Genomic DNA, 26,067 nt, shown 5'->3' with positions numbered 1-26,067 from the left:
TGCATATATAATTAGTAGGTAGTAACGTGTATTGAATATGCAAGAGACCTGTGTTATGCTCTGTATGGTGGAGAAGTCACCAAGACAGTTTCCCCATGTCCGACATTTTCTTTTTTAACAATAAAAATGTATATTATATATATCAAAGAAAAGTGGGGGAGAAAATAAACTCACAAGTCTTTCTCTCCGGCATCTTCCGTTCAAGTGTCCCCAGTCACAGATCAAGGGCTGTGGCTTGTGGTTTCAGGCTGAAGAGGCAGTGAGGAGGTTTTTGTCACACTTCCCCATTTGAATGTACCACTGTGCAGCCTGTCGCCTCCACTGTTCCAGCTACCACAGTAATAATCAGCCTCATCCTCAGCCTCTGCATTGGTGATGGCCAAATATCCTGTAGTCCCAGATCTGGTGGCAGTGAACCGATTTGAGATCCCTTCTCCCCTGCTACTGCAGCCGTCACAGTGGACAAAACGAGGGCCATTTCCTGCCTTCTGTTGATACCAGCCAAGACCAGAGCGATTGCCAGTTGTTAAACAGGAGATTGAAATGGTTCCCCCCAGGGAGACGGAGCTGGAGGGAGGCTGAGTCCAAGCAGACTGGCCATCAATCCCTTTAAATAATGGTGGGAGGAAGGGAGAGAGAGAAAGAGCATGGGGAGAAAAAGAAAGAAATACTGTTAAACTGATGCACCTTCATTCTCTCTGAGCCATTTCCAACTTCTTATGAGAATCACAGCCAAATCTTCTCTTGGCCCAGGAAAACTTTACCTGAGAAGGTGGAGAGGAGTGCTAAGTAAATCATAGCCCAACCCATGGTCAACTCTGGCAAGGAATGTCCTTTTAGGAAAGAAAATTATCCCCTTCTTCAGATCTTCTCCTTTTCCTTTCCTTAAATGCCCCGTTTTCTCCTTTCATGCAAATGAGATCTGCTCTCATTGGTTTTACTAGAAAACTTTCTTCCCCAAAAGCATTATAAGGTCTTCTGGTTTAACCAATGACCAGAGGAAACATTTGCATTGAGGAGATTTGGGAACCGGGAGGAATTATTAGGTCCCAATTAAAAACCCTGCTGCTTGTGGAACAGGAAAACTTGTCAATTTCGTCTATGTGAATTTGACTTGGACATGATAAAGCTTATTTATTTAACTCAACCTCCATAGCATGTAAAACCACCCATCTAGAGAAAAGGAGGTGGACCACATAGTCCATTTGGATACATGGGCTAACAAGGGATTTAAGATATCCTCATATTCTTTTATTTAGTTTTTAAATTTTTGGAACCGGTCACCAGAAGCAGATTTTTGGGACTGAACTATTTCCTTTTATCTTTCCCTTCTTCACCTCTTATGTGAAGGATCGGTGCCCTCCTCTCTCCTTTACAGGAGAGGAAGAGACTGGACTTTCCAGGAATCACATCTGACTGTCTTTTGGTTTAAGTCGTTTTTTGGAGAACAGTGAAAAAGCAGCAGCAACCACTATTGGCATTCCCACTGCCAGGAGTTCGATCCTGACCGGCTCGAGGTTGACTCAGCCTTCCATCCTTCCGAGATCGGTACAACAAGGATTCAGATTGTTGGGGGCAAGAGGCTGATTCTCTATACCACTTACAGAGGGTTGTGAAGCACTGTGAAATGGTATATAAGTCTAAGGGCTATTGCTCCTCCTTTTCTCCTTCCTTCCTTCCTTCCTTCCTTCCTTCCTTCCTTCCTTCCTTCCTTCCATCCATCCATCCATCCATCCATCCATCCATGGTGCACAGTAGTTAGAAAGCAATATTGCAGGATAAATTTGCCAACTGCCAGCAGTTCAATTTTCACCAGGCTCAAAGTTGACTCAGCCTTCCGTCCTTCCAAGGTGGGTAAAATGAGGACCCAGATTGTTGGGGGCAAGAGGATGACTCTGTAAACCACTTAGAGAGGACTGTAAAAGCACTGTGAAGCGGTATATAAGTCTAAATGCTATTGCTATCTCTGCCTCTCTCCCTCCTTCCCTCCCTCTCTCTTTCTTCTCATCTCTTTATCTAGTCTATTGATCTATCAGAAAGTATTGCAGACTAACTCTGCCAACTGCCAGGAGTTCGATCCTGACCAGCTCAAGGTGGACTCAGCCTCTCACCCTTCTGAGGTCGGTAAAATGAGTTTCCAGATTGTTGGGGGCCATAGGCTGACTCTAAACTACTCAGAAAGGGCTGTTAAGCACCGTGAAAGCTGTATGTGAGTCTATTCCTTTTGCTATTGCCATCAGAAACGTTTCATGTTTTCAGTGAATGATTCATTTCTCCCGATGAGAAAACATTTAGCACATGATCTATTCAGGATAACATCTAATGTAGGAGAACCACACCTAAGTGTGGAAATCTTTGTGAAGTATTCGTCCTTACAGCCTCTAGCCTTGGCACAAACTGGTTCTAGTGATCAGTGAGGTACTAGGAAGGATGAGAAGAAGAATAGTAATCCAGTCTTTGACAGCGTTGTGGGGATTAGATGTTTAGCAGAGTGATGGCATTTGGGGGGAGAAATTGTGCATAGTTGTTCTTGTGTGCGGTGCCATATAGGGTCGTTTTGAGGGTAGGAGTTGAAACAATTGATGTCCAGGATGTAAATATCCACACACATATCCACACTAATCATTCACACTCCCGTGCCCATCATCCCCTGTGCTGGGCACTGCAAGACTTCTTTGTAGATGGAGATGAACTAGCAAAACTTTCTCTCGTGTCTCTTAAGCTCAAGAGTCTCAAGTCACAGATCAAGGTGTGTTGTTTGGGTGTTTCAAGCTGAAGAGGAAGAGTGGAGGTTTTTGACACATTTCCCCATAAGAATTCACCACCGTGCAACAGGGTAGCTCCACTGTTCCATCTACCACAGTAGTAATCTGCCTCGTCTCCAGTCTCTGCATTGGTGATCGTCAAAGATCCTGAATTCCCAGATCTGATGGCAGTGAACCAATTTGGGATCCCTTCTCCCCTGCTACTGCAGCCATCACAGTGGACAAAACGAGGGCCTTCTCCTGTTTCTGTTGATACCAGTCAATGCTGTAGGAACTCTGAGTCGTTGTGCAGGAGAGAGTAACGGTTCCACCTGGAGACATGGAGCTGGAGGGAGGCTGAGTCCAAGTGGACTGTCTATCGATGCCTTTCAGGAAGTGGGACAGGGAGAGAAAGAGTGGGGAGAGAAAAAGAAAGAAATACTGTGAATCTAATGTACTTTTCTTGGCACTACGCCATTCCCCAGGGACCCTGTTCTTAGGAGATTCTCTCTTGGCCAATTACTTTACCTGTGCAGTAAGTGAGAACTCCTAAGAAAATTAAAGTCCAGCCCATGGTCAACTTTGGCAAGGATTATCCTTTTAGGGAGAAAAATAACAACCTTCCTCGGATCTTCTCCATTCTTTTCCTTAAATATCCTCCTTAAGTGCCCCTTCATGCAAATGAGATCTGCACCCATTGGTTCTACCATAATTTTTTATTCCCACGAAGCCTTGCCATGTACCAGGGCATATTTGCATACAGGAGATTTTGAAAAATGGAGGAGACTTAAAAGCTCCCAATGAAATCCTAACCACCCTGTTGTTTCTGATGGAGCCTTCTATATTTCTTCCAACATCCTACTTTATATTGCATTGACATCCTTCAGTCTCAAAAGACTGTGGCATCGTGCTCTCGGAAGTGGTCAAAGCTGGAGTGATCTCTCCAAAGCACAGGGCCTGCATAGATTAATATGGAGGATAGGCTGTTACCCAAGCAGCAGATCCCCCCTCTCCACCAAGAGAGTCCAATGGAACGGCAGAGCCAATACAATTGGTTCCAGCTGTGTTGCAGGAGTTACCAGAACGTGGTTGTACACAGTCACGAAATGCTTCCGAAACTAATCAAGGAGAGAAGCAACTTAAAACTAAGGAGAAATTTCCTGACAGTGAACACAATTAATCAATGGAACGACTTTCCTCCAGATGTTGTGAATGCTCCAACACCACATGTTTTTAAGAGGATGTAGGGTTTCCTGCCTCTGAAAGGAAATGTTTTTGTCTCACTTCCCCAACCGAATCAATCGCTGTGTAACTGACTACCCATCCAGATGCAACAATAGTAGGTAGCTTCGTCTTCAAGCAGAGCCCCAGTGATAGTTAAGGACAACACATTCCCTGATCTGGAACCAGAGAAACGGGCTGGAACCCCCGATGCTCTGGTACTGGTTGCAAAGATCAAAGTTTGAGGTTTCTTCCCATGTACCTTCTGGGACCACCAGGGGTGGTTGCCATTCCCAAGGGTTCCACCATCATATCGATAGGATATGGTGACTGTGCCCCCAGGGGCCACAAATTCTGGGTCCTTCAGGGTCTGCAGTTGTTTTTTTTTATCCTTTGGATTTCTTTTTGAGTAAATGTGTTTTTATTTTCCATTTTCAATTTGTACAGTCACATATATACTGTGCATAACCGGGGCCATATAACATTAAACAATAAACACAGCCATTCCTCTTGTCAACAATACCCCCCAAAATACAAATCCATTGTACCTCTTCGACCCTCCATACACCCTTTCTTTCGCCCCCCTCCAACTTTCCTTCTTCCCTCCAACATTCCCCTCTACCCTACTTCCCCTCCCCCTCTATCACTCCTCTCTCCCAGTACACTCCCTCCCTTCGTTCTCACCCTCCCTCCCGTCCTCTCTCCCACCCTCTCTCCCCCTCTTTCTTCTAGCACTCTACTCCTCCCTTTGGTGTATTTCTACTATCTATTAATATATTCAGCTTGTCCTATTTTTACAGTGAAATTAAAGAGCAACAGTATACAAGTGCAATCGTGTTACTATAAAATCTAACACATACTATATATCCCTCCTCCCCCCTAACACCCCACCTCCCTTCCCCCCCCCCGGACTTCCCAGAGCCCGTACACGGTATAGGTTTTTAACAAATACAGTCTAAAATATATTAAGACAAAGGAAATAAAAAAAAGAAGTTAATAACATCTCTGCATTAAACTCAGCTTCTTCCTGTTGCACTAACTTTAAGCAGTTTAGATTATTCCTAATCTTAAGCATAGGCTATCTGTAATTTCTTAGTCCCGTATTTGTTTTGTATATAGTCAGTCCATTTTTTCCAGTCTCATTTGTATCTCTCATTTGAATGGTCTTTAAGATATGCCAATATTTTAGCCATCTTGGCTAGGTTTGTGACTTTCAATGTCTACTCTTGAGTTGTAGGCAAATCTTCCTTCTTCCAGTATTGCGCCACCAACAGTCTTGCTGCCGTTATTAAGTGCAGAACCAAATTAGTCTCTACTGCTGTAAATTCAGTACATATACCTAATAAAAATAACTGAGGAGTAAACTTTATCCTTCTTTTAAAAATATTCTGCAGTTGTTGAAGGCTGGGGCCTGAAAGAGAGCAAGATGTTGCTTGTTCAAGAGAGGGTCAAGAGGAGCACCACAAATGGAAAACTCAACTGTTGAGCAAGGAAGCTTTTCTGGGGTTAATTCTAGAAAGTGTTGTGCCTCCTTCCGAAGGGATGTCTCTCACCAACAGAGATCAAGTTGATGGTGAAAAGAAATGCCCAGGACATGGTGGCACAGCTCAATGGGACCATCTCTTCTCTAAAGCAAATGGATTTCCCCCTTGCCTCCTCTCCATCACTCTTAAATCCCCAAAGGACAAGAGAGGACCTCCTCATGCAAATATTTTCTTCTTCAACTCCCAACTGAGCCCTCTACATGTCTGACTAGAGAGGCGATGGCAACTGCTAAGATGTGTCTGGTCTAAAATTATTATTTTGCTGCAGTGAGAGGAAAGGAAGAGACAAGAATTAGGCGTTTAACAGATGAAGACTGACTGGAGTTCATTCCAAGAACCTGTTGTGACCTTGACTTTACAAAGCCATATTACCAAAAAGATATTTGTATTTGGCCAAATATATATTGATGGAATGCAGCCCAACTCATTGATTAATTCTCAAATGTCCCATGAAAGATATTAGACTAGAGAAAAAGAGGAGGGCCCTACTCCATTTGAATATTAAGGCTAGGGCAGGTTATAAGTAATCCTCGTATTCATTTTTCTTAATTTCTGGAAAATACCACTGGAAGCAGAAGGTGTGGACATAACGGTTGCCTTTAATCCTGCACTATTCACCTATTCTGCGAATGAGCAGTGTCATCCTCCTTCCCTTACTTTCAAGGAGGAGATGAGACATTTCAGAAGCCACATCTGGCCATGATTTTGCTGGTGTTGTTTGCACAAAACATGAATGGGCAGCTGCACCCACTACTGGCCACAACAACATCTGCCTTATCCCCACCTGGGCTGAAGAAATGCCACATTGGCTATCCTTTGAGAACCATCATAGTCCTTCTCTTGAACGATCAGAAGAAGGACCAAAAAAGGATGGGTTGAAAGAATACGAGAATGGGGTATAATTCTGGGGCATCCTGATTGTCTGTGCTTGTCCTTCTTGACCCAAAGTGGACTTTCTGGTTTTTCTTTGAAAACATTTCACTTCTCAACCGAGAAGCTTCTTCAGCTCTGACTGAATGATCCATCCATTCCCCACCATCCAGTCAGATGGTTCAGAAAAATCAGAAAGTCAAGTTGCCTCTTGGAAAAAGCACTTTGGGGACAACCATGACCTGGATGACAGACAACTTCCATGGACATTTGTCCTTCTTGACTTGGCTCAACCTCTGCTTGAGGTTGAGGTAAAGGAGGCTCATTAGAATAATTCCATGGGTTCACTGGCTCATTCCTTTCTCCTGGTAAGAACATTTAGCAGAGGTTCAGTAAAGTTCAATATCTAATGTAGTGGAACCACATGTGAAGGTGCCAATCATTATGAAACATTCATCCTTACATCCTCTAAACTTCACCCAAACCTGCCACTGTGGCCAAATTTTAGCCTGTGTCTTCCTAAAGTCCCTTTTATCCCATCTCCAGTCAAGTGTTGATGGACCTGCAAATCACCCATAGCTTCTCTCCAATTTTACCTCTTATCTTTTGATAGTTTTTACTCAAACCATGGGAGACTGGAATTGTGGGTCTGTGGGCTTTCTCTTTCCAATTCCTGTATTCCTCATCCCTCTACACAGAGACAGAGAGACTTCTTTGCAGACGGAAATGAACCTGCAGAAGTTTCTCTCCTGTTTCTTCAACTCTAGTTTCCACGGTCACTGGTCAAAGTAGTTGCTTCTGGTTTCAGGCTGAAGAGGCAGAGAGGAGGCTTTTGTCTCACTTCCCCATAAGAATTCACCACCGTGTAACCCATTAACTGTACCACACCAGCTAACACAATAATAATCTCCCTCATCTCCAGCCTCTGCATTGGTGATGGTCAAAGATCCTGTACTCCCAGACTGGGTGGCAGTGAACCGATTTGGGATCCCTTCTCCCCTGCTACTGCAGGTGCTACAGTGGACAAAACGGGGGGCTTCTCCTGCTTTCTGTTGGTTCCAGGCAATGGCAGCAAAACTCTGGGCTGTGCAGGAGATTGTAACGTTTCCACCCAGGGACACGGAGCTGGAGGGAGGCTGAGTCCAAGTGGACTCACCATTGATGCCTTTTAATAAAGGAGGGATGGAAGGAGAGAAAGAGTGAGGAGAGAAAAAGAAAGAAATACTGTTAAACTGATGCACCTTTGTTCACTCGGAGCCATTTGCAAACTCATATGAGAATTACAGTCAGATCCTCTCTTGGCCCACGAAAACGTTACCTGTGCAGTAAGTGAGAAGCGCAAGAAAGACCACAGCCCAACCCATGTTCACCTTTGGCAAGGAATGTCCTTCTAGGGGATACAATTCTAACCTTCTTCTCCTCCATTCCTTTCCTTAAATGCCTCTGCTTGGCCACATCATGCAAATGAGGTCTGCACTCATTGGTTCCGCTAGAATATTTTATTCCCCCAAAGCATTCTGAGGTTTTCTAGTTTATCCAATGACCAGAAAACACATTTGCATAAAGATTTGAAAATTCGGGAGACTTAAAATCTCCCATTTAAACCTGACCACATTATTGGGGGCTCAGAGAACAAACCATCAATGTTTCTTCAAACACCCTACTTTTTACATGAATGGGACATGGAAATGCAATTATAAAATTCTATGCATTTGCATAACATGTAAAGGCTGGGACTTTGGTGGTTTTCAGTTCTTCACGTTGCTTTTATTGATCTGTGGTCAATGGGTCGTGTGACTGGCTGATCATTGTACAGTATGTGATCTCTCGTGCCCTGTGACCTGTTGGTCATTGTGTGAGACGGTCACCAAGTGAAGAGGTGGTAGGCGCCATCATTTGTTGGTCACTTCTGCAGTCTCAGATTAACAGAGTTGGAAGGGACCTTGAAGGTCATCTAGTCCAACCCCTAGCCCATGGCTTCTTACGGGTTTGTAGCCTGGTCCCAAATTGATGTGTTTCTGGTAGATCTATTGGTTGAATACCAGCCTTCGATGAATTTAAATTGATGGCGTCTGATGGCACAATAATTCATCATGTGTTGGCAGGGCTGTCTATCATTTCTAAAAAAGAGAAGGGTGTGACTGCATTTGGGCATTTGGGCATGTGGGCTAGAACAGGTCATAAGTAACCTACATATTCATTTTTCTTAATTTCTGACACATATACAAATGAAGAGAAAGGTTTTTGTCTCACTTCCCCACCTGAATCAATCACTGTGGAACTGACTGCCCATCCAGATGCAACAATAATAGGTGGCTTCATCTTCAACCAGAGCCCCAGTGATAGTCAAGGACATCACATTGCCTGATCTGGATCCAGAGAAACGGGCTGGAACCCCCGATGGTCTGGAACTGGTTGCATAGATCAGAGCTCAAGGTTTATTCCCAGGGACCTGTGGGACCATGAAGGAGAGTTGCTATCCCCAAGACTTCCACTATCATATCGACAAGAGATGGTGACTGTGCCCTCAGAGACTACAAATTCTGGGTACTTCAGGTTCTGCAGTTGTTGAAGGCTGGGGCCTGAAAGAGAGCAAGACGTTGCTTGTTCAATGGAAGGTCAAGAGGACCATCAAGAATAACAAAGTAAGTTATCTGGCAAGGAGATTATCTAAGGTTAGTTCTAGAAAGGGTTACAACTCTTTCCAAAGGGATTTCTCTTACCAACAGAGATCAGGGCTATGGTGACAAGGAGTGCTTGGGTCATGGTGGAACAACTCTTCTCTCAAACGAATGGATTTCCCCCTTGACTCCTCTCCACCTTTCTTAAATCCCCAAAGGACAAGACAGGATGCAAATATTTTCCTCTTCAACGACCAAGCCAGCCCTCTGAGTGTCTGATTAGAGAAATGTTACGCAAATGCTAAGAAGTGTCTTGCCTAAAACTAATATTTCTCTGCAGTGGGAGGAAAAGAGGAGGCAAGAATTAGCTGTTTAATAGATTGAAGTCTGTCTGAGGTTCATTCCAAGAAACGTGTTTGATCTGCTTGAGCTTACAAAGCTATATTACCAAAAATGGATTTGCATTTGGACAAACATGGAATGTATTGATGGAATGTATCTCATTGTTCTTATTAGTGGTGATGTCGTGTCTGACACATTGCGACCCCATGGACAACCTTCCTCCAGCCTTCCTGTCCTCTACCATCCTCTGGAGTCCATTTAAGCTCAGGCCGACTGCTTCGGTGACTCCATCCAGCCACCTCATTCTTCTTCTGCTCTCATTCCCAGCATGAGGCTCTTCTCCAGTGAGTCCTTCCTTCTCACTATTAGGTGGCCAATGTCCTCTTCAGGATCTGGACTTCTAAAGAGCAGTCAGGGTTGATCTCCTCTAGGACGTGCCAGTTTGATTGCCTTACAGTCCAAGGGACTCGCAGGAGTCTTCTCCAGCACCAGAGATCAAAGGCCTCAATTCTTTGGCGCTCAGCCTTCATTATGGTTCAACTTTCACAGACATACATTGCACCTGGACTAACATGGATTAGGACAGGTGATTAGTAATCTCATATTCATTTCCCTTAATATTTGGAACATACCCCTGGAAGCTGAATTGTTGAACATAACCATTTCTTTTTATCCTACACTACTCACCTGTTCTGAGAATGATCAGTGTCTGCCTCCCTCCTTACCTTCAAGAAGGAGATGAGACATTTCAGGAGCCACATCTGACCATGCTTTTGCTCAAACATGAAAGGGCACCAGCACCCCCTGCTGGACACTGATATTGCAACATCTGCATATCCTCCCCTGGGTGTAAGAAAGGCATCGTTTCTCATCCTTTGAAGACCATCATCATCCTTCTCCTTATATATGAGAGGAAGGACCAAAAAAGAGGAAGTGTTGGAAGAAAACAAGAATGGAACAAAATGGGTCATCTTTATTCAGTATCTTACAGAAGATGTCCCAAAGTCTTCCTTAATGTTTGCAACCCTTTGATTTCAGGTAGAGGTTATATGTGTGTCTGAAGCATCATGCTTCTTTGTGCTCATCCTTCCTGACTTCCATGGTGTGGAGGTACCAATTCATCAGAAGAGTTCTTTTCAGTGGCCCATTCATTTCTCCCTGTAAGCACATCATCTGTAAAGCTCAACATCTAATCTAGGAGAAGCACATATGAGCCAATTGTTATGAAATGTTCATCCTTATCCTCTAACCTTGACCCAAACTTGCACCAGTGGCCACGTTTTAGCCTGCATCTTCATACAATCCCTTTTATCCCGTCTCAAGTCTAGAGGCACCTGAAAACCATCTGTAGCTTCTCCAAGTTTACATCTTATCATTTGATAGTTTTCACTCAAAGCATGGGGAAGTGAGACCATGTTTCTGTGGGCTTTCCCTGCACCTTTCTCTTCCATGTAGCTGTCTATTTTACATCACTCTTCATAGGGCCGAGACTTTTGCAGATGGAAATGAAACTGCCAAGGTGCTGGTTCATCATCTTCATCTTTTCACAACCCTATAATCCCTTGCGGGGTGGAGTTTGGCCAACTGAATGGAGGTAAGTTTTTACTGGCCGGATACCATTCCTGTCACCGATGCAGAGTTATATTCAGCAGATACATTCTCATTGTGCCCAGAAAGAGAAATATCTGCCTCTCCTTAGGATATTTTCTGTGGTTTCTGCATAATTAAAGAACAGATAAGGTGCTAATTCATGGTCACAGGACACATTGTCCAATGTGTTGTTCTGGCATCTCTTTGACTACTCCCCTCAGTCTCTGACCAGAGCCTGTTGTGATGACCTTGGTTCCCATGGGGTTTATCTGTTGTTGAGGTCTAGTTTGACATCCCTGAGCTCGCCACTGCCCCCCCCCCCCAATGTGTGGCGAGCTGAGATATGGAAAGATGGCTGCGACAGAACATCGAAGTTCTTTCAAAGTTGACAGTAGCTGTAGGAGTTTCTCTCCCTTCTTTGCAGTTCTAGTTCCCAGAATCACTAGTCAAAGTATGTTGCTTCTTGTTTCAAGCTGAACACACAGAGAGGAGGTTTTTGTCACACTTCCCCATAAGAATTTACCACTGTGCAACAAATCACCACTCCAGCTAGCACAGTAATAATCTGCCTCGTCTCCAGCCTCTGCATTGGTGATGGCCAAAGATCCTGTAGTCCCAGACTGGGTGGCAGTGAACCGATTTGGGATCCCTTCTCCCCTGCTGCAGCCATTACAGTGGACAAAACGGGGGGCTTCTCCTGCTTTCTGCTGATACCAGTGGATGCTATTAGCATTCTGGGTTGTGCAGGAGATTGTAACGGTTCCACCTGGGGACACAGAGCTGGAGGGAGGCTGAGTCCAAGCAGACTGACCATTGATGCCTTTAGATAAAGAGGGGATGGAGGGAGGGAAAGAGGGAGGGGAGAAAAAGAAAGAAATACTGTTAAACTGATGCATATTCGTTCACACTGAGCTATTTCCAAACTCTTATGAGATTCACAGCGAAATCCTTTCTTGGCCCAGGAAAACTTTACCTGTGCAGTAAGTGAGAAGCGCAAGGAAGACCACAGCCCAACCCATGGTCACCTTTGACAATGAATGACCTTCTAGGAGAGACAATTCTAACCTTCTATTTCTGCTCCTTTCCTTTCCTTAAATGCCTCTGCTTGGCCACTTCATGCAAATGAGGTCTGCACTCATTGGTTCCGCTAGAATATTTTATTCCCCCAAAGCATTCTGAGCTCTTCTAGCTTATCCAATGACCAGAAAACACATTTGCATAAAGATCTGAAAATTGGGGAGCCTTAAAATCTCCCATTTAAACCTGACCACATTATTGGGGGATCAGGGAACAAACCGTCAATGTTTCTTCAAACACTCTACTTTTTACATGAATGGGACATGGAAATGCAATTATAAAATTCTATGCATCTGCATAACATGTAAAGGCTGGGACTTTGGTTGTTTTCAGTTCTTCACGTTGCTTTTATTGATCTCATGTGGTCAATGGGTCGTGTGACTGGCTGATCATTGTACAGTATGTGATCTCTCGTGCCCTGTGACCTGTTGGTCATTGTGTGAGATGGTCACCAAGTCAAGAGATGGTAGGTGCCATCATTTGTTGGTCACTTCTGCAGTCTCAGATTAACAGAGTTGGAAGGGACCTTGAAGGTCATCTAGTCCAACCCCTGGCCCATGGCTCCTTATGGGTTTGTAGCCTGGTCCCAAATTGATGTGTTTCTGGTAGATGTTTTGGTTGAATAACAGGTTTCGGTGAATTTACATTGATGGCGTCTGATGGCACAAAAGTTCATCATGTGGTGGCTGGCCTGTCTATCATTTCTAAAAAAGAGGAGGGTGTGACTGCATTTGGGCATTTGGGCATGTGGACTAGAGCAGGTCATAAGTAACCTATATATTCATTTTTCTTAATTTCTGGCACATATACAAATGAAGAGAAAGGTTTTTGTCTCACTTCCCCTCCTGAATCAATCGCTGTGGAACTGACTACCCGTCCAGACACAGCAATAGTAGGTGGCTTCGTCTTCAACCAGAGCCCCAGTGATAGTCAAGGACATCACATTCCCTGATCTGGACCCGGAGAAACGGGCTGGAACCCCCGATGGTCTGGTACTGGTTGCATAGATCAAAAGTCGAGGTTTATCCCCAGGGAATTGCTGGGACCACCAAGGGTAGTTGCCATCCCCAAGATTCCCACCATCGTATCGACAAGATATGGTGATTGTGCCCCCAGGGGTCACAAATTCTGGGTCCTTCAGGTTCTGCAGTTGTTGAAGGCTGGGGCCTGAAAGAGAGCAAGATGTTGCTTGTTTAACGGTTGGTCAAGAGGAGCACCACAAATGGAAAACTCAACAATGGAGCAAGGAAGGTTTTCTGGGATTAGTTCTAGACACAATTGTGCCTCTTTCCAATTGGATTTCTCTTACCAAAGGAGATTAGGACGATGGAGAGAAGAAATGCCCGGGACATGGTGGAACAATTCAATGGGCCAATCTCTTCTCTCAAGCCAATGGATTTCCCCCTTGCCTCCTCTCCTCCTCTCTTAAACCCACAAAGGACAAGAGAGGATCCCCTCATGCAAATATTTTCCTCTTCAACTACCAACCCAGCCCTCTGGGTGTCAGATTAGAGAGGGGATGAGCAGCTGCTAAGATGTATCTGGTCTAAAACTATTATGTCCCTGCACTGGGAGAAAAGGAAGAAACAAGAATTAGCAGTTTAGTAGACTGAAGTCTATCTGGAGCTCATTCCAAGAACCTGTTTTGATCTGCTTGAATCTACAAAGCCATATTACAAAAAAAATATATTTGCCTTTGGCCAAAATTGGATGGATTGATGGAATGTATCCCACCATCGTTGATTAATTCACATGGTTCAAGGAGAGGAAAGGTCCCTTCGAGACCAGCAGTCTAAAGCAGTTCAGTTCTTCACATCGCTTCTACTGATCTCATGTGGTCCATGGGTGGTGTGATTGGCTGATCATTAGATGTGATCTCTTGTGTCATGTGACCTGTTGTATGACAAGTTGGTCATTGTGTGAGATGGTCACCAACTATATGATAGGGCATGAATATATCACATTGTTGGCAAGCCTGTCTATCAATTCTAAAAAGAGAGGAGGGTCAAGACATGAAGAACAGCTGGACTTTCTAAATGGAGATCACCTGGATGGGATGGTCTTGTCTGCTGGTCTTCTATCAACCCAAAGCCCACATTTCTTTCTCTGTCAAATGCCACTTCTGCAAACAGGGCAATTTTAAAAAAGAGAAATTGAAATGAACCCAGGAGAAGGTTTTTGTCTCACTTCCCCACCTGAATCAATCACTGTGGCACTGACTACCCGTCCAGACACAACAATAGTAGGTGGCTTCGTCTTCAACCAGAGCCCCAGTGATAGTCAAGGACATCACATTCCCTGATCTGGACCCAGAGAAACGGGCTGGAATCCCCGATGGTCTGGTACTGGTTGTATAGATCAGAGTTCGAGGTTTATTCCCAGGGACTTGCTGGGACCACCAAGGGTAGTTGCCATCCCCAAGATTCCCACCATCGTATCGACAAGATATGGTGACTGTGCCACCAGGGGCCACAAATTCTGGGTCCTTCAGGTTCTGCAGTTGTTGAAGGCTGGGGCCTGAAAGAGAGCAAGACATTGCTTGTTCAACAGAGGGTCAAGAGGACCATCAAGAATGGCAGTTATCTATCAAGGAGGTTCTTCTGAGTTCTAGAAATTGTTGTGCCTCCTTCCAAAGGGATTCCTCTTACCAACGGAGATCAGGATGATGGAGAGAAGAAATGCCCGGGACATGGTGGAACAATTCAATGGGCCAATCTCTTCTCTCAAGCCAATGGATTTCCTCCTTGCCTTCTCTCCTCCTCTCTTAAACCCACAAAGGACAAGAGAGGATCCCCTCATGCAAATATTTTCCTCTTCAACTACCAACCCAGCCCTCTGGGTGTCAGATTAGAGAGGGGATGAGCAGCTGCTAAGATGTATCTGGTCTAAAACTATTATTTCCCTGCACTGGGAGAAAAGGAAGAAACAAGAATTACGGTTTAGCAGACTGAAGTCTATCTGGGGCTCATTCCAAGAACCTGTTTTGATATGCTTGAATCTACAAAGCCATAAAAAAAATGTATTTGGCTTTGGACAAAATGTGGGATGGGTTGATGGAATGTATCCCACCATCGTTGATTAATTCACATGGTTCAAGGAGAGGAAAGGTCCTTTAGACCAGCAGTCTAAAGCAAAAGAAGAGCTACTGACATATTGACATTGACATTCCATCATCAGGCTAGGTGACACCTTCTGCGGGACTTTGGTTGAAGGGCCTTGTTTCAGTTCTTCACATCGCTTCTACTGATCTCATGTGGTCCATGGGTGGTGTGATTGGCTGATCCTTAGATGTGATCTCTTGTGTCATGTGACCTGTTCTATGATGAGTTGATCATTGTGTGAGATGGTCACCCACTATATGATAGCGCATGAATATATCACATTGTTGGCAAGCCTGTCTATCAATTCTAAAAAGAGAGGAGGGTCTTACTCCATTTGGGCATGTGGACTAGGGCAGGTCATCAGTAATCCATGTATTCATTTTTCTTAATTTCTGGAACATACCCTTGGAAGCAGAATGGTTTGACCTAACCATTTCCTTTCATCGGCACTACCACACTTATTCAGTGAATGCTCAGTGTCCTCCTCCCTCCCTTACCCTCAAGGAGGAGATGAGACATTTCAGGAGCCACATCTGGCCATGCTTTGGCTCAAACATGAAAGGGCACCAGCACCCCCTGCTGGCCACTGATATTGCAACATCTGCATCCTCCCCACCTGGTCTTCTCCTCAATTTTAATGTCCCCGGTCACAGGACATGGTCTGTTGCTTCTTGTTTCAGGCTGAAGAGGAAGAGAGGAGGGTTTTTTATCACCCTTCCCCCTATGAATTCACCACCGTGGAACAGAGTGCCACCAGTGTTCCAGCTGCCACAGTAATAATCTGTCTCGTCTCCAGCCTCTGCATTGGTGATGATCAAAGTTACTGTGGTCCCAGACTGGGTGGCAGTGAACCGATCTGGGATCCCTTCTCCCCTGCTGCTTCCACTACATTGGACATAGTGAAGTGCTTCTCCTGGTTTCTGTTGGTACCAGCCAATGCAGTAAGAAGTCTGCTCAGCTGTGCAGGAGAGTGTAACCGTTCCACCTGGAGATACAGAACTTGTCGGAGGTTGAGCCCAACCTATTTGATCATTAATGCCTTTAAAGGGGGAGAGGGAGAGAGAGGGGAGAACAAGGTAGGGCTACTGTTAAACTGATGTATCTTCCTTTGCCTTGATCATTTCCAAAGGTCCAAGTCCTAAAAATTACAACCAGATTCTCTCTCAGACAAGGAAAACTTTACCTGTGCTGTAAGTGAGGAATGCAAGGAAGACCACAGCCCGACCCATGGTCAACAGTTGGCAAGGAATGTCCTTTTAGGAAAGAAAAGTATAACCTTCTTCAGAGCTTCTCCTTTCCTTTCTTTAAATGCCCCTTGCTTTCGCCTTTCATGCAAATGAGATCTTCATTCATTGGTTCTACTGGACTATTTTATTCCCCAAAAGCATGATGTTGTTTTCTAGTTAAGTCAATGAACACCGGAGAGATTTGCATATGTCAGATTTGGAACCAGGGAGGGGGAAAATGTCTGTGGGGATTCTATGTCATCCAGATCATAGTAGTCTCAAAGGTGTTTTTTCAAAAGGCAACTGGACTGTTTTTCCAAGAAGAAAGAGAAGGAGACTGTATACAGAGTTATTATAAAATGAAATTAGGAGCAATTCCAGCAGTAGTAGTAGTAACAGTACTAGTAGCGTTTGTAGCAGTGAGAGTAGAAGCCGAAGCAGGAGGCGAGGACATAACAGAGATAGAAAGCATCATGAATATTGGAAAGGATTAACAGTTGTTCAGCTTTAAGTGGGAGGAATGTCAGGGTAATGATGATTTAATAGCTGACCAGATGCTGTAATGATGATGCAAAGGTAGGAATGAATCAGCAGGGTTATTTGACTGTTACCACTTTCAGAGTCTGTATTATAAGAGAGGCCCTGTTGGGGCATATCTCTCTCTTCAGGTATTCTTCCCTGCTGTAGCTGCTGATTGATTGTTTGACCTTTGCCCAGTATATGTATGTATATATTCTTCGATAAAACCATTATTTAAATACAAACCTCTGGTTACTGTATTTGATCCTGGGTTGTCTCATATAGTCACACTGTGAGCATTATGACATTATCAAACTGCCCTAAGATTTCAGTAAGGAACAAATAAAGAATAAAAGTCAAAATGTAAGTGGAGGGGGACTTTCTGAGGGAAGATCGTTTGGATAGGATGGTTTCTCCTCTTGCCTTATATCGACCACAATTCTACATGTCATTGAGGCAGGCAGAACAAAAAAAAAAGTGTGTGTGTGTGAAGGGTTTTTGTCTCACTTCCTCTTCTGAACAAACAACTGTGGAACTGATCGCCTGACCAGACACAACAATAATAGGTGGCTTCATCTTCAACTAGAGCTCCAGTGATAGTCAAGGACATCATGTTTCTTGATCTGGACCCGGAGAAATGTTCTGGAACTCCTGATGGTCTGTAAGTGGTATAAGAGATCAGTCCTCGATGTTGATGCCCAGCTATCTCCTGGGTCCACATAGGGTAGTGGCCATCTCCAAGATTCCCACCATCGTATTGACAAGATATGGTGACTGTGCCCCCAGCAGCGACAAATTCTGCGTCCTTCAAGGTCTGCAGTTGTTGAAGGCTAGGACCTGAAAGAGAGCAAGATGTTGCTTGTTCAATGGAAGGTCAAGAATGGCCAACTCAACTGTCCAGCAAGGAGGTTCTTCCAAGTTTAGTTCTAGAAAAGGTTGATCCTACTTCCAAAAGGATTTCTCTTACCAACAGAGATCAGGACGATGGAGAGAAGAAGTCCCTGGATCATGGTGGGAGAACTCAATGGACGAAGCCCTTCTCTAAACCAAGTGGATTTCCCACTCCCCTCCTCTCCACCTCTCCTAAATCCCCAAAGGACAAGAGAGGACCTCCTCATGCAAATCTCTTTGCTCTTCAACTACCAACCCAACCCTTTGGGAGGCTGATTAGAGAGGAAAGGAAGAAGCTGCTAAGATATGACTTGTTGAAAAGCAATATTTCTGGTAGTAAGGAGCGGAGGACGAGGCTGATAAGCACCCACCTTTATCTTCCTTGAAACGCTGCCAAAGACCTAACTGGCAATTTGCTTGGCAAGGCCACCCGGAGCAAAGAGTCAAAACAGAGCTTCAGAATTAAACCAGCATGAACCAAGTTGCTTCCTGCAAAGGCTCATGTGCCGTTGCTCCTCCTTTATGTCCTATGGCAGGAGCCAATCACCTCCAAGCCTTACTCCCAAGTCGTCCCTTTTGTTTTAACGGTTCTTGCCTTCTGGCAGCTCTGTGCGTGCATGCACTGGGAACAGGTTCCCCCTGTTCCTCTGCCTCGTTGCTGTCTGACTCGGAGGCTCTGGAGGCTCTGGAGGCACATAACTCACAGATGGCCCCAGCCCCCTCTCTTCCCCGGCCCCCTCTCTGCCTCTCACACAGAGCCCTTATCCAAGCCTTCCCCAGACTCCCCGACTGGCCCATGTTCCTCCCCAACCTCCTCACTGTCCAACTTTGTTGCCAGCTCCAATTCTGTGACGGATCATGCCCTCCTCCCTCCCTTACTCTAGAGGAAAAGTCTGGACTTTGAAGGAGCCACATCTGTTATCCTTTTGCTTAAGTTATTGTTGTTGTTTTGGAAAAAACATGGAAGGGCACCAGCAGCCCCTACTGGCCACTGATGTTGCAACATCTGCAGTATCCCCATCTGGGCTGAAGAAATGCAGCATTTATGGTCCTTCAAGAACCATCGCGTTGTCCTCTTCAAACATCAGAGGTAGGGCAGACAAAAGAAAAGAATGATGTAGTGTTGTGATAAGTAATAACCGGATATGAATATTGAATGGTACCCATGAAAGGAAGATTAGAAATCCTTTTAGATTATATACAAAGATTAATAAAAAAGAATTAAGTTAGATACAGTTAAGTTTTGATTATTAGGGGGAAAATGTTATGATACAGGATATAGTCAAATAAAGGAGGGATAATGATGACAACCTATATATATATATATATATATATATATATATATATATATATATATATATATATATATATATATATATATATATATATATATATACCGGTATATATATATATATACCGGTATATATATATATATATGTATATGTATGTATGTATGAGTATAATATAAGGAAACTAGATGAAAATTGCCAACAGTGATTTGGAAAGGAGGATTAGAAAAGTTTGTTATTAAACATTAAGGATGTTTAGCTAGAATAGGACATAAGGATTCAGTGTTATTTGAGGATTTTAGAAATATTAAATGAAATGCTAGTATGTGGTTATGTATTAAACTTTGGTATATTTTATGATGAAGGATGTTTAAATAATTATAATCAAATATAAATGGAGGTATAAGGGTAACGTATAAATATTTGAGTTTAAATACTTGAGTTAATATGAATTATGCTTGATGACTGTGGAAGAGATGCACAAAAACCTTTTGTAACCAACTTATAGACTTTCTACACTATGTAAAGAAGGAAGATTTTATGTGTTGTGTTTGTTTTGAAAATAAAAATAAATTCTATTTTTTTAAAAAGAAAAGAATGAGATTAAAAAAAGGACAAGGAGGGGACAAATGTGCCTTCTTTATTACTTCTCCTACAGAGGATGACACCAAGAATCGCCTGCTGATTTTAATTCTTTTGAAAAAAGAAATTTAGGTAGAAATTATCTACACTTCTGGAATATCGTGCTTCTGTGTGCTTGTCCTTCTCAACCTTAGTGGTTCCAGTGCAACTCATTTAACAATTGCAATTGTTAAGAGGCGAATTGATAAGTGGGTTGCCCTGAATCTTTGGGCCTTCTGTGCCATAGTTGTTAAACGAATTTCTGCAGATGTTGCTTTAATCTCATGGTTGTGAAAATGAAGCTGGTTTCCCCCCCATTGACTTGGTTTGTTGGAAGCCAGTGGGGAAGGACCCAGGGGCTGATCACATGACTCCAGGATGCTAGAACCGTCCAAAATAAGTGTCCTGACTGTGTGCAATTCTTCTGTCAAACCACCTGCAACCTGTGTTGAGCGAAGCCTTCAAGGAAGACAGACGCACCTTCTGGTTTTTGTCACAGTTCCCCATAAGGTGGAATCACTGTGCACTGCCAATTGCCATCATAAGACAAACAGTAATAGTCAGCCTCATCTTCTGGTTGAACGTTGGTGATGGTCAAAGTGGCCGAATTGGCGGAAGAATCATAAGAACCCGAAAATCGCTCGGGGATTCCAGAAGGTCTTTTAGAAAATTCATAAATCACTAGTACTGGTTTAGTGCCAGGTGTCTGCTGATACCAGCTCACGTAGTAGCTATTAATGTTACCACCAGCCCTGGTACAGGTGATCCTGACTGTTCCTCCAGGGGATGCCGATAGAGAAGCTGGTTGAGTCATGGTGAACTGGGCCAAAGAACCTGAAGGAGAAAGAAAAAGGAATGAAATGCAACTGAGATTCAGTCAGAGAGCAACCTTTTAATTCAAGTGGGAAAAAATGAAACTAGAAAAAGGGAATTCCAGAAATGTAGAAATCTTCCAAGGAAGAGGAGAAGATGCTTGATCTTTGGCTGTCAACAGGATACTTTACCAGTGAAGCAGGTGAGGAGGAAGAGGAGGAAGAGAAACTGTTGAGCCATGGCAGAGAAATGGGCAAGGACTGATCTTCTGAAACCAAAGTTCCTTCTAGGTGGACCTCTTCTCCTCACCCTTAAGTTGAGCTGCAAGAAAGAGAGGCTGCAAAGGCATGCAAATACTCTTCCTCTTTCTCCCTTTTAAACCCTCTAGATCTATTTCCAGGACAATGGCAGGCACTGATTGGCAGGAGATTTCATTGGTGAGTCTCCACTGAAGGAGGAAGAGGGAAGGAGGAAGGGTAGAGAGTCCAACTCCATCTCTCTTCCCATAACATCCCAAATTGATCTGTCTTTGGGAATCCCAGATTTCATCATGTTGGAACCTAAGCAAAGGATCTGATTGGCAGGTAGAGCATTGGAAAGAGGTGGTCCCTGCATTAAGCTGCCCCCATGCCAGGAAAGCTTTAGGAGGAGGACCAGAATCGTGAATGGCACCCAGAAGAGTATCTTCAGCTAGTGCAACTCAAGAAGTACAGATATGCCTGGATTAATAGACACAGTTTCAACTATTTTCATCTTTTAGAGACTCTTCAACCGCAACCCTGTTGACTGCACATTGCAGTTCTTCATTTGGGAGGTAATCCAAATATTTGTGACCATAAGCACCACATCTGATCTGGGAAGGCACACAACTGGTACACAATGCAAAGTTGTGCAAAATTCCTTCTGGTCCTGATCATTTATCTGCTCCTCAAACAGAAGACATCATTTCAGGAATGTTGCCTCTACTGGAAAATCACAAGACTCAGAGATTGCAAAATTCCAAACACTTTCAATTCCAAAAAGAGAATTGAAATTTGTTCTATCCCATTCATCCCTACTTCCTCCAGACAGAACCTCCCCAGCAACCAAGTGATGACTTGAATGGGGTCTTCAGCAGCCCCTTTCCCAGCATAGATGCATGAAGGGCAGTGCAGAAACAACCTGGAAATTGGACTTTTTCCAGTATCCTAAGAGAAATGATGGGAAAGGAAGCACTAAAGTCTTGTAGGGGATTAATTCTCCTCTGAAGGAAAGATAGAAAGGGGAACTGTAAGGCAATGAAAGGGTGGATCAAACAACAGGCAACCACACACAATCACACAAAACACACATGTTACTCTACTTATATCTTCTCCATTTCCTGTTCTCCAAGTCTGGTTCAATGCCTTTTTTACAGACCGACATCAAACCTATTATTTTTATTCTTTACTAAAAATCGGCAGTCATAGCCACCTGCCCCAATGTGAAGTGAAACTACAGAGAAGGGTTATGATGCTTTCTCAGCTCATCACCAATTTCTCTTTTCACTGTGATTTGGAGGCCCCCATCAGGACATGAAGAGCAATAATCAGCCTCGTCTTTTGCACGGAAGATGGAGACGAACGAGGGGCCGAATTGTACGAAGGGTCAGCTGAACCGGAAAAATCACTCAAGGATTCCAGATGAGAAAAACACCTTTGCAAATTAAAGGGATATTTCCCAGTAGAGGATTGCATGTCCGGAATATGATGTCAAAGAGAAACTCAGATGCCATCAGACAGAAATGCAGTTTATGAAGGTTAGGAAAGGAGAAAGGAGGAGAGGAGAGGTCCAAACTGCCATGAAACTAGAAATGTTCCAAGGAGGAGAAGTAAACATTGAGCTCCTCATAGAAAGCAATATCTTACTACTGGAGTAGGGCAGGAGTAAGATCCCAAAGAGAAACATTTGGCCCATGGCAGAGAAGTGAGCAATAGTGGTATTTCTGAAAGCAACATTTCATTTCAATTGTCCCTTTTCTCTCCTCTTAAATTGTTGCAAAATAATGCTAAGATTTTCTCCGTCTATCCGTTTCTTTCAGGTCCCCTTCATTCCTTCCTTCACCAACTGAAAAGGGGGTCCACAAAGAACCTCATTTGTAAGACTCCCCTATGGGGTGGGGTAGGGGGTTGAAATGTGTCAGCTGCTCCCCACAATTCAAGGAAGTGACCTGACTTTGAGGTTGTCCGGGGTTTGCTGAAAGCAGAGGGGGTGGGTTTCCCCTAAACACACTAACCCCTCCCCACATTCAGCTCAGCTTGTGGTCATCCCCTTTGAGGGACCGGAATCCTTGTGTTGAATGTACACCTTCTCTTCAGGTAGTCCTCAATTGACAACACAACTGAAACCAGCAAGGAGGTTCTTACATGAGGCACATCCAATTTTATGATAGTCTTTGCCATGGTTGTTAAGCAAATTACTGCAGTTGTTAAGTGAATCATGCAGTCTGTCAGCGTTCCAAATATCCTGCAGAATTAAATCAGAGTCCAAGGCAGAGATATCCTTAAAGTTCCAATTTAATAAGACAGACATGTTGGCATCATACTGTGGAATCCCAATTCTGGGAGTTACATCGGATTCCCACCCAGTTGAAAGTTCATAATCTTGTCCCCACACCCACAAATCCATCACATGGTCCAATCTTCTTCTTCCACGCTGGCATCTCTACCCAGCTGGTTCCAGTCAGGAGCAGAGGTGCGGAGACAAAAGATGACCTTGGCTACTAGAAAAGAATGACAACAACACATTCCACCATTCTACTCCTTTCTATTCCCCCCTCCCGACTACTATACTAATGAAACAGGATAATGAAATAAGGCCAAAGATCCTAAAAGGGATATAACTGCAGGCCTGACACAGTCGTTAAGAGAATCCAGATTCCCCAATAGACTTCATTTGTAGAATGCTACCTGGGAAAGTCATGGAAGGGTATCATATGAAAAGACAGTGTTGAAACTGTCAAAAATACTTTCCTTGGCTGTGTGCCATTCTTTGGTCAAACCATCTGCTACCAATGTTGAGCGAAGCATTCAAGGAAGGCTGAGCCACCTTCTGGTTTTTGTCACAGTTCCCCATAAAATGCAGTCACTGTGCACTGAGCATTGTCATCGTGAGTCGTACAGTAATAAACAGCCTCATCTTCTGGTAGAACGTTGGAGATGGTCAACGTGGCCGAATTGGAGGCAGAATCATAAGAACCCGAAAATCGCTGAGGGATTCCAGAAGTTCTCATGGAATGTTTATAGATTATTGGTAGGGGGTGAGTGCCAGGTTTCTGTTGATACCAGCACAAAGTGTAGCTGTTAATACTACCACCTGCCCTGGCGCAGGGGATCCTGACTGTTCCTCCATAGGATACCGACAGAGAAGCTGGTTGAGTCATAGTGAACTGGGCCAAGGTGCCTGCAGGGGGAAGAAAGGGGATGAAATGCAATTGAGATGCAATCAGAGGGAAATGTCTTGATTCAGATGAAAGAAAAGGAAGAAAAGGGGTGAGGAGAAGGGAATAATTCCAGGAAAGTAGAACTGTTCCAAGGAAGAGAAGAAGATGCTTGATCTTTGCCAGTCAATAGGATACTTTACCAATGAAGAAGAGGAAGAAAAAGAGGAAGAAAACCCTCTAGATCTATTTCCAGGACAAACACAGGCGGTGATTGGCAGGAGATTTCATTGGTGAGTCTCCACTGAAGGAGAAAGGAGGAAGGGTAGAGAGTCCAACTCCATCTCTCTTCCCTTAGTATCCAGAATTGATCTGTCTTTAGAATTCCCAGATTTCAGTTTACTAGAACCTAAGCAAAGGATCTCCTGGGCAGATGGACCTTTCCAAAGAGGTCATGTATGCAGTAAGCTACTCCCATGACATGGAAGCTTTAGAAGGAGGACTAGAAACTTAAATGACGCCCAGAAGTGTATTGGGAGCCAGTGCAACTCAGGAAATAGGTGTGACCTGGATTAACAGACACCTTTTCGACTATTTCCAGCTTATGGATACTCTTCAAGGGTAACCCCATTGGATGAACATTGCAGTGGTCCATTTGGGAGGTCACCCAAAGTTTACCTTCCCAATTCAGGGAAGTGGCCTGATTTTGAGGTTGGTGTGGGGTCTGCTAAAAACAAAGGGGTGGGCTTCACCCAAAACACCCTAACCTCTCCCCAAATGCAATTCAGTGTATTGTCATTCCCATTAAGGGAAATGAATCAGGTAGCTGAATGTACACCTTCTGTATAACGGGTCCTCGATTTACGACCACCATTAATGTCATAATTTCTGTGGCTAAGCAAGGAGGTTCTTCCATGAGTCACATTCACTTTTACAACGTCTTTGTCATGGTTGTTAAGAAAAACACCACAGTTGTTAAGTGAATCATGCAGTCGTTAAGGGAATCTGGTTTCCCACCCATTGGCTACTGTGAAGGTCATAGAAGGGGGTCACATGAGAAGAGGATGCTCAAACCATCAAAAATATATTGGAACCAATTTCACTGTATTTCTTTTGTTCAATGATAATAAAGGCTAGACTCCTAGAATTCCATGGCTGTGTGCAATTCTTTTGTGAAACCAGTTTTGAAGCCAATCCGACTTCTCTTATTGAATTTGCTTCTCGGAAGCTGGCTGGGAAGGTCATAGGGGGGGGGAGGAGGACTTGAAAAGAGGATGCCAAAAATGTTGAAAATATATTCCTTTGCTGGGTACAATTCTTTTGTCAAACCACCTGCAACCTATTTCAAGAAGCCTTCAAGGAAGGCTGAGACAAGTTCTGGTTTTTGTCACAGTTCCCCAGAAGGTGGAATCACTGTGCACTGATTATTGCCATCAAGAGACAAACAGTAATAGTCAGCCTCATCTTCTGGTTGAACGTTGGAAATGGTCAAAGTGGCTGTGTTAGAGGAAACATCGACAGAACCAGAAAATCGCTCAGGGATTCCAGATGGCCTCTTACTATCTTCATAGATCACTGCTAGGGGTTTAGTGCCAGGTTTCTGCTGATGCCAGCTCACATAGTAATCAGAAAAGCTACCACCTGCCCTGGTACAGGTGATCCTGACTGTCCCTCCTGGGGATACTGACACAGAAGGTGGTTGAGTCAGAGTGAACTGGGCCAAGGAACCTGCAGGGGGGAGAAAATGGATGAAATGAAACTGAGATACAACAAGAGGAAAAAGTTTTAATTCAACTGAAAGGAAGGAAAAAAGGGACTAAGAGAAGGGAATAATTCCAGCAAAGTAGAAATGTTCCAAGGAAGAGGAGAAGATGCTTGATCTTCGCCAGCCAAAAGGATACTTTACCAGTGAAGAAGCTGAGGAGGAAGAGGAGGAAGAGAAACGGTTGAGCCATGGCAGAGAAATGGGCAAGGACTGATCTTCTGAAACCAAAGTTCCTTCTAGGTGGACCTCTTCTCCTCACGCTTAAGTTGAGCTGCAAGGAAGAGAGGCTGCAAAGACATGCAAATACCCTTCCTCTTTCTCCCTTTTAAACCCTCTAGATCTATTTCCAGGACAAGGGCAGGAGGTGATTGGCAGGAGATTTCATTGGTGAGTCTCACTGAAGGAGGAAAGAGGAAGGAGGAAGGGTAGAGATTCC

The 26,067-nt window shown here is 43.9% G+C and overlaps 1 protein-coding gene and 3 gene segments (V, D, J or C); all 4 read right to left on the bottom strand.

Annotated features, from left to right (window-relative positions):
• Positions 1–221: 221 nt before the first annotated feature.
• Positions 222–11,980, bottom strand: LOC116516772. The segment is given in 5 exon segments: positions 222–362; positions 8,709–8,809; positions 9,684–9,704; positions 11,456–11,752; positions 11,906–11,980. Coding segments are annotated over 5 exon segments (606 nt in total).
• An 879-nt stretch (positions 11,981–12,859) lies between these two features.
• LOC116516771 lies at positions 12,860–13,384 on the bottom strand. The segment is given in 2 exon segments: positions 12,860–13,176; positions 13,319–13,384. Coding segments are annotated over 2 exon segments (360 nt in total).
• Positions 13,385–14,209: 825 nt separating this feature from the next.
• On the bottom strand, positions 14,210–14,715 carry LOC116516770. The segment is given in 2 exon segments: positions 14,210–14,526; positions 14,658–14,715. Coding segments are annotated over 2 exon segments (360 nt in total).
• A 188-nt stretch (positions 14,716–14,903) lies between these two features.
• Positions 14,904–25,924, bottom strand: LOC116516769. Its single transcript, XM_032229401.1, is given in 8 exon segments — positions 14,904–14,916; positions 17,404–17,692; positions 17,823–17,938; positions 20,137–20,183; positions 20,186–20,490; positions 23,608–23,761; positions 25,281–25,594; positions 25,773–25,924. Coding segments are annotated over 8 exon segments (1,287 nt in total). The 5' UTR covers positions 25,822–25,924.
• Between the last annotated feature and the right edge of the window lie 143 nt (positions 25,925–26,067).

The sequence above is a fragment of the Thamnophis elegans genome, chromosome 13 (genome assembly GCF_009769535.1).
Source record: "Thamnophis elegans isolate rThaEle1 chromosome 13, rThaEle1.pri, whole genome shotgun sequence".
NCBI classification, from domain to species: domain Eukaryota; kingdom Metazoa; phylum Chordata; class Lepidosauria; order Squamata; family Colubridae; genus Thamnophis; species Thamnophis elegans.
Note: the sequence above shows the minus strand (reverse complement) of the source record. Positions and strands in the feature narration are given on the sequence as shown.